The 7,635-nt window shown below is 54.9% G+C and overlaps 2 protein-coding genes across 2 annotated transcripts; one reads left to right on the top strand and one right to left on the bottom strand.

The window, feature by feature from the left end:
- Positions 1-597: 597 nt before the first annotated feature.
- On the top strand, positions 598-1,348 carry H310_11310 (hypothetical protein). Its single transcript, XM_008877919.1, has one exon. It carries the CDS (start codon positions 610-612, stop codon positions 1,243-1,245), a length of 636 nt encoding a protein of 211 aa, XP_008876141.1. The 5' UTR covers positions 598-609; the 3' UTR covers positions 1,246-1,348.
- A 2,218-nt stretch (positions 1,349-3,566) lies between these two features.
- H310_11309 (hypothetical protein) lies at positions 3,567-5,097 on the bottom strand (the record flags this gene model as incomplete). The annotated part of the gene is made up of 3 exons (XM_008877918.1): positions 3,567-4,515; positions 4,566-4,925; positions 4,984-5,097. 3 exons carry the CDS (start codon positions 5,095-5,097, stop codon positions 3,637-3,639), a joined length of 1,353 nt encoding a protein of 450 aa, XP_008876140.1. The 3' UTR covers positions 3,567-3,636.
- Between the last annotated feature and the right edge of the window lie 2,538 nt (positions 5,098-7,635).

The following is a 7,635-nucleotide window of genomic DNA, read 5'->3' as shown; positions in this document are numbered from 1 at the left end:
ACGTTTCCAACGTATCAGCTGCGATAAATCATAAGTTCACTTGCGCGCTGGAACGCTGCCACGTCAAAATATCATTCTTCCGTTTGTTCCTGACGCCGACCGCATCCGCGTAATCGTTTCACTCTCGCGCCGGTCGGATGGCAACCGCCTTCTTTTGCGCAGGACGGTGGACATGGATTACATTGAGCAAGTTGCAACGTGCGTTGCGTTGTCCCCGGGCGCACTCCGTCTGCCCCGAACGCCGGCCCACAAGTGAAAGCACGAGTGAAGGGCAAACTGCAATTCGACACGTTCAAAGTGCACGTCGTCGTGTTGCTCTCGACAGGGCATAGTCGTACGCGTCCGTCGTGGGCAGCGACTGTTGCTGACGCTTTACCGGCGACTTGGCTCGTCGTGCTGTCGTCGCCACACAACCCATCGCGATGACGCGCTTGCGACAACCCGAATATCATCTGGTGCGACACTCCGGCAATCGCGGCTGGTGTGACATGCGGACTCTTCCGGAGTTGCCACTCGGACGGGCCCAATGGGAGAGTTTAGCCCGTTTATCCCGCCCATGGATTGGGGTTCCCAGCTGCGGTCACTTTCGATTTTACCCGCCCGAGTCACATGACGCCAACGTGCCACATTGACGGGTGCTCGCAGCCTGCAATTGCCAACACGATGCGGTGCCGCCACCATCGCCACCGTGGGCGCTGCATCGTCGACAACTGCAGCAACCAGGTGTACGCGCGCAACTTGTGCTGCCGCCACGGCGCCAAGAAACAGTGCCAGTTTGAAGGGTGCACGCTGCGGGCCCGCCTTGGCAACGTGTGCTACAAACACGGCGCCGACAAAAAACAGTGCAACGAACCGGGATGCACACAACCTGCCCAAGCCCGTCACAAGTGTGTCAAGCATGGCGGCGGTCGAAAATGCAAAGCCACGGACTGCGTCGCCCACGCGCGGGCCGGAGGGTACTGCCAACGCCACCGCGCCGCCTTGGCACCGAAACCTATCAAGCAAAACATCAACATGGGCGAGCTGTGGGGCGACCACCACCACCCTCGCCACGACTCGATCGACTCGTCCGACGACGTATCTGAAATTGGCACGGTCTTGAAGCAAGACCAAGCGCTCATGGTGCACCTCGACGGGTTTGACTTTTCCCTTGGCGCAGACGAGGTGGACATGCCCGTCGATCCGTTTCACATTGAAGACAAGTCGATGTTACACGACATTCTGTGCATCCTGGACCGCCTGTGACCATTTCCCGTCGCCGTGAATAGATAGACCGTGTAGCCAACTCCGAATGTGTTGTTGTATTTGCCAAGAAACGTGTGGTGTGCTTATGTACGTCTTGCCCTCCGTTCTCGGTGTGTCTTGCGCCATACAGCACCCTCGTCGAAAACGTCGTGCGCTAAGTCACCCCCTCGACGACAACCCCACTTGGAACCATGCAGCGAAGCGTTTTCGTCGGTTGCGACGGATTTTCACGTGGGCGGCATAATAAACGACAAGCTATACACACCCATGCGCCTGCCATGCAGGAGATCCATCGCGTACAATACACCTTTCCTCTCGGACCACACCACGGCACAGCCACCGGCCGATGCCGTCGTTGCCCGATAGTTCAAGTTGACGCCGGTTGCAATCGAGCCGTTGGGGGGGTGGTGAAAAAACATACATTCTCACCGTGACGTGTCCGGATTGGAGCGTTTGCTGGTGCGACATGTTGAAGGGAATATTGGAATGCCCCAGTTTTGCCCAAGGTGTCGACGGTGTCTTCGTCTAATATTTCTTCGCACGTTTTGATTGTTAGCGGGGCGGGGGCCCTTCCCTCGAAGGGACGCAGAGCGACTCGATGCTGCCGAACGTTGCTCCAGCTTTCACACAGACGTTCCGTGGTTTGGGCGTGGCTAGCCGTTTGGATCGACCGTGACGTGTTTTGAAACATCCGAGTGCACGTCAGGGCCACCGGGTTTGTGACGACGTTGGTTTTCAGGCGTGTCGGGGTGGTCGGGGGTCTTCCTTACGCATCCATCCCTTGTGTAGAGGCGTTCTCGAAGCTGTCTACGCCCGTCCAGACCCCGCTCGGACTCATTTGAAAGCTGTGCAGTCCCTGCAGTATGCATAGTGTGACCGCGCAACCCAATTCGTCCAATCCAACCGTGCTCATGCCTCGATTGCGTAGAAGCGCATGCGGTGACGGACTGAACGCTATAGCGGCGTTGTTGCAGCTCCGCGTGCTGCATTGGCTACGGAAACGAGATGGCGCGTCGTTGTACAACAAACCTTTCTCCGTACGCCACTAGAAACCTTTGTCCCATCTGTCGAACGGGACAATCCTGTCGTTTTGGTGTGCCCCGCCCATTGCTGTCTCTGGCCGACGCCGAGCACGAGCGGTTGGAACTCGCGTCGATGAGGACTCGGTCGACATCTCGACGAACACAGCTCCCGGTGCGACGTCGTCGGGGGCGATGGGATCGATTGGCCATCGTTCTGCTGCTGCCATAGGATCTCGCCGCGACGTTCCCGATTGCGACTCGGACGAAGTGCGGAAGCACATCTTGCATCACCGGAGCATAGGCGAATGAGCCGCCGACAGCGTCGCCGCGGTCGGCTACATCTCGGCAGACTCTGGCGCGATATCTCCCCGTTTGAGCCACGTTATCGTGCATCCGATGAATGGGAGCGCGACGACTCTTGGCAGCAGCACAGTCGACGCACGACCTTCGTTTGTTCCCGTGCCGTGTGGCATGACGCGTTGGCCACTCGATGCTCTGGCGTACTTTACCGCACAAGCAGCAATGTGCCTTGTGCAGAAAGGCAAACTTGTCGTGATATGAAAAGCACCGCGAGGCCAGCGAAACGTGGCATCCCTACCCTATAGTAAAGCCAAGCCGTCCAAACCTTTCGCACGATGTGTTTTGTCTGCCTTCTCAATCGCGCGCCTTGCGCCGTGGAGCAGAATGGGGGGAGTGTTGCCACCAGCTAGGGAGTGTGGCGTGGTGGGTCTAAGGACAGCGGCCGCCAAAATTCAACACCGAGGGCTGCCTGCGCGGACGCACCTCGTCGTTGTTCGATTTGCAAACACCACGTTTCGTTTCATCGTCACCATTCCATTTGGTCGTTGTGGTTGCTCAAAATGCACGTAACGTCGTGTCCCGTGGATGTTGGAACAGCACGCGGGATGGTGATATGCGATCGAAGGCGTGGCAGCATGAACTGACCTGTGGACCCTTGCACGGACTTGCAGCAGCGAGGGAGCCACTCGTTTTTCTTACGCCGGCATCGTGCTGCTTTCTGAATTACAGACCCGCATCGGTGAAATGGTTTTGAGACGTGAACACCACTCATTCACGCACACGTCATTTTTGTCTGCCCCTCGCCAAAACATGCACACACCTGCTAGTACGTACTGGAGCCACAGGCACCATGCTGCCTGCTGCGTGTTGAACGTCATCCAATGTGTGCTTTGTGTGCATGTCGAGAACGCCGCCATGCAGCCGATGGCCTGGCCAAATTCGTCGACAAGGTGCCGAGTTGGCATTGTATGCCACCGTCGCACGACCAATAATTGTCTGGCAATCAAGGACTTGTCGCCGACCAACACGCCTCATCCGATTTCGTTAAATGTGCAGTTGGTGCACGAATTTACTTCATGCGCCTGGGGGTTATGTCGTCGACATCCCCCCAATTCCACGGCAATTGAATCAAGTCGTTGCGGCACGTGTCGGCCACATAGCTTTCGGTGGCGTCATCGACTGTCATGGCATCGATCGACGTCCGGCGCGCGCCGTCGTGGCCTTCCAGGATGGAGATCATATTGAGGAAATCTTCGACCGTAATTTCGGCCGCCACGTCTTCATCGTGGACGTGATGCAGGACGGGCACCGTGTACACGTCGTCGCTGTGAGACGACGACATGGTACTCAAGTTATCGCCGATCGTTTCGTCGTTGCTGTACACGCCCGCATGCTCCCCGCAAGGCCGTCGTCGAGCCACCACGGGGCGTTTGACCATTTCCATCGAGCACACGACGCAGAGGCACACGTCGAGTTCTTTGGTTTGCCACGTCTGCGAGCACCGCCGGCATACGACTTCGCCGCACACGCGGCAGTTTTGTTTGCGACTGAAAGGTCGAAAGCGCTTTTGACACGCAAAACAGCGCAGGCGATGGCCCAGTGGAATCATCGCGTGCAGCGGCAGGAGCGCCGGCATCGAGTGGAGCAGCCGCACTTTTTGAAAATTCAAGTTCAAGTCGGTCTGGAGCGCCATGCATCGCTGCTTGATCGCGTTGCTGATGATCCACTTTGGCACTTTGCCCTTGGGGTCGAGGTGCCACAAGCTCGCGACGCGCACGTGGCCCGGCTGGTCGTAGCATTCGAGAAATACGTAACCAGACAAGTGCTGGACGCCGCGGACGACATTGAATGAAGCTGGGAAAGCTGGGCAACACGGTAGGTCCACCGATATGATCGCTTGTACCCACCCTCGAAGGGACGTCCCTCTCACGGAGAAGGCATGGCAGCTCTAAGCAATTGTCACGGCGCATTCAGCGATGAGGGGCGAGCGGCACGTACCTCCAGGAAGACGTAGTCTCGATGCTTGACAAAGGAAGGCACGGGGCTCTGCTGAACGTGCCATCGGAGGTTGGCCGAGCAAAACGGCTGTGCGACCGTTGGTGGTTGGAGCGAGTACAAGTTGACTGCGTCCAGGCAGTCGCGGGTGAACCGTCGGCAATACTCGCGGTACTGCTGCGTGTTGGAACACTGAAAAGCGGCGGCAATCTCGCTGAGCGACGAAGGCACAAGAGTGATGCCACACCACGTCGTTGTCGTCGACGGGGCGTTTGAGTCGTGGCCGCAGTAGATTTGCACGTCCTTGGTGTCTGCGTGCAGAGACCACTGGATGGCTCCGTTGTGCAGCTTCGCGCGTTGCACCTGCATTTTGTCCGTCCGTAAGAGAGAGAGTGACAACATGGTGGGCTGTAGTGTATACCAGTTCAAGACTTGCGGCTTCACCGAGCGCTTTGTACCGCTTCACGTCGTCCGGCGAGAGGGCGGGGCAGGAAAAGTACCCTTCCGGAAGCGGAAAACCCGTCGGCGTCGCCATGACAGATCTCTTGTCGGTGTGGGGACAGCCGTTTGTCGTTGTGGCGATTCGAGAGACGTTAGATTGACATTGAAGGCAATTACGATTCGAGTATCCAATTGTCTAAAGGGCAATGGCGGACTCTCGTGGATACAAGGGGTGAACGCTCTCGAACCTTGGCAGCTCTCCTGCCGCTACGGGTCCCTTGTCTTCGGGTGTGGACTAGTTGCCGGGCATCTCGATGTGGAGATTGTCAAGTCAATTTTTGGTACCGACTGCAGTACCTCCCGTCTGTGACATGGCCATGTATAACAACAACCTTCGACGATATCCGTTTAATGGCGACCTGGTCTTTTTCGTGTGGCAGGCAGCTTGGCCGCTGGACTGAAGTGACGTGGTGGTGCCGTCAAATGCAAGGGTGCGGTGAGCCCAGCTGGCAAAGCCAACCACATGTACTGTGCGCGAAATATTAATATGTATGCGCTCATTGAAATCTTCAGTACAGTATATCGCGATTAGTGTCCGATAAAAAATGCACAACGACTGTGGAGATTGCTTCCTATGAAGGGTGTACTACATGTAGTATCTCTGTTTTGCCAAAATTGCAGCGAACATTCGACAGTATACAAATTCATAGTGTATTGAATCTAAAGATAATGAAAAAGGCCACGCATTCGATTCTCGCACTGTCAAGAGATTTGCTACATCCTCTAGTCCTCTAGTCTGTCCACTTCCTCTAGTCTAACTTTCTTTAATGACAAGGCCAATTCAACTTCATCCGTTCCAGCACTTTGGGGGATTTTGTACCGATTGCAACCCTTGAATTCGATAACAACCAGCATAATCCGGTGCAAGGTCATACACGTCTACTCCAACGTCTTCGAAAACAGCAAAGAAAATACGGCCTTCACTGCAGCAACCAGGTCTTCCATGCTTGCGGTACTCCATCGTTTGTTGCAGTGATTGAATTGAGTTAAATATACCAAGATCTAGAACATTGAGATCTGGTGACTTGGGTGGTTGACACGCAACCCGAATACTCCAACCACCTTGTCGGGCGGCAGCCGCAAACTCCACATCGTTCGACGAGATGTGCGGGCGAGCATTGTCTTGTAGTATAACAATGTCGCCAGAAAATCCAGGTGATGGCCATTTCCACTTCGTCTTGATTGCCGGTAAAACCTTGTCAACCAGTACTGGTCCATAGATATCGTTTGTCACCGTAACACTCTTCAAAATCTCGGCGCCCGCTGGTCGATTGGACTTGTGTGCGCGGTTGTTGAACGCTCCACCAGCTCCCAGCAGCCAATTTTGCCGTCCCAGACATCCCGAGGGCGAGCAACGGCAACGAGAACATTTCCTTGGTAATGTGCGCCTAGGATTGCAGATTTCGTGGGACAACAGTGTCATCATTCCAAAGCAAAAAGCGACGGCGCAGTTTGGTCATGTAAAACCATTTCTCATCTACATGAGTCACATTGTACAAATCGCTCATGTTACCGCTTAGGGTTTGTTGGGCTTGCAGAAGTCAACACAACCGGCCTTTTGGTCATTGATGAGGAATGGACGTGTCCAACTTAATCGCCGATTCATCAACTTTCGCCTGACACAGGTCTAGATCAAGTACACGGAGAGCCCAGTTGATGCTGCCAATTATCGGTACGTTTGGCGACGATGCAAAGGAGTGCTCTTGATGCGCGTCTCGACGTCCTCAGGTGTGTAGGTTGGTCGTCGCCCGGTGCGGCCTTTCATACGACCTGCAACATTTGCCACCTCAGTCTGTTCTTTCGTGGTTTGTCCTCTTTTTAGATGCGTCAACAAGTTGATGGATTGACGCCACGCCATATATCGGGCACACATCATTGACTGCGCTTCGAGAGAGCTTGCCATTTACAGACTTCTCGAGGAGGTCTTGGTACATGGCAACATATGGTTGTCTGTCAAATTTGACTTGGTTTAAATATTGGATTTTGTCATGCCTCAAGGACGCGAGAAGTAAAAACATAATTCACCAAAAATTGCACAGCAGTAGAACTGAATTCAAGGTACAATAACCACTAATTTGTTTGCCAATCAGAGCTTTGGAAGTCGACCAATTGATGCCGCTTGCAATATATGCAAAACTGAGATAGTAGTTTAGTAATGAAGTCACTGTTGGATTTCTCATCGAGGTCGCCGTTGAACACGGCAAGCCGTCTGTTACGTACACCAGTGCAAGACAACAAAGTATTCTTTAGCTGTCTTTGGACACGCTAGCGAGTGTCAGCATTGAGTTTCCTACGAACAGCGACATCCTTCTGATGACGTGGAGCTCCCTGGTAGCGACCACGATGGCTCCGCTGGAACACGATCCCGATCAGAACGTTCAGCGAGCCCGGTGGCCCGTGCACAAAGCATGGACCGTCCTGAAGACCGTGGACGACCGCGAAGCCAGACGTCGATGCGTCAGCTGTTTCGGTCGCCCGATGGGCGTTGCCAACCGGTGGTGGTCGATGAGGCGTGGCCGTATGCCGGAGCGGCGTTTACGCCATTTGTGGCTGGCTAAACGGCTGGGACGAG

The sequence above is a fragment of the Aphanomyces invadans genome (genome assembly GCF_000520115.1).
Source record: "Aphanomyces invadans strain NJM9701 unplaced genomic scaffold supercont1.30, whole genome shotgun sequence".
Lineage (NCBI taxonomy): Eukaryota > Oomycota > Saprolegniomycetes > Saprolegniales > Verrucalvaceae > Aphanomyces > Aphanomyces invadans.
The sequence above is the reverse complement of the archived record's forward strand: the minus strand, read 5'-3'. Positions and strand labels throughout refer to the sequence as shown.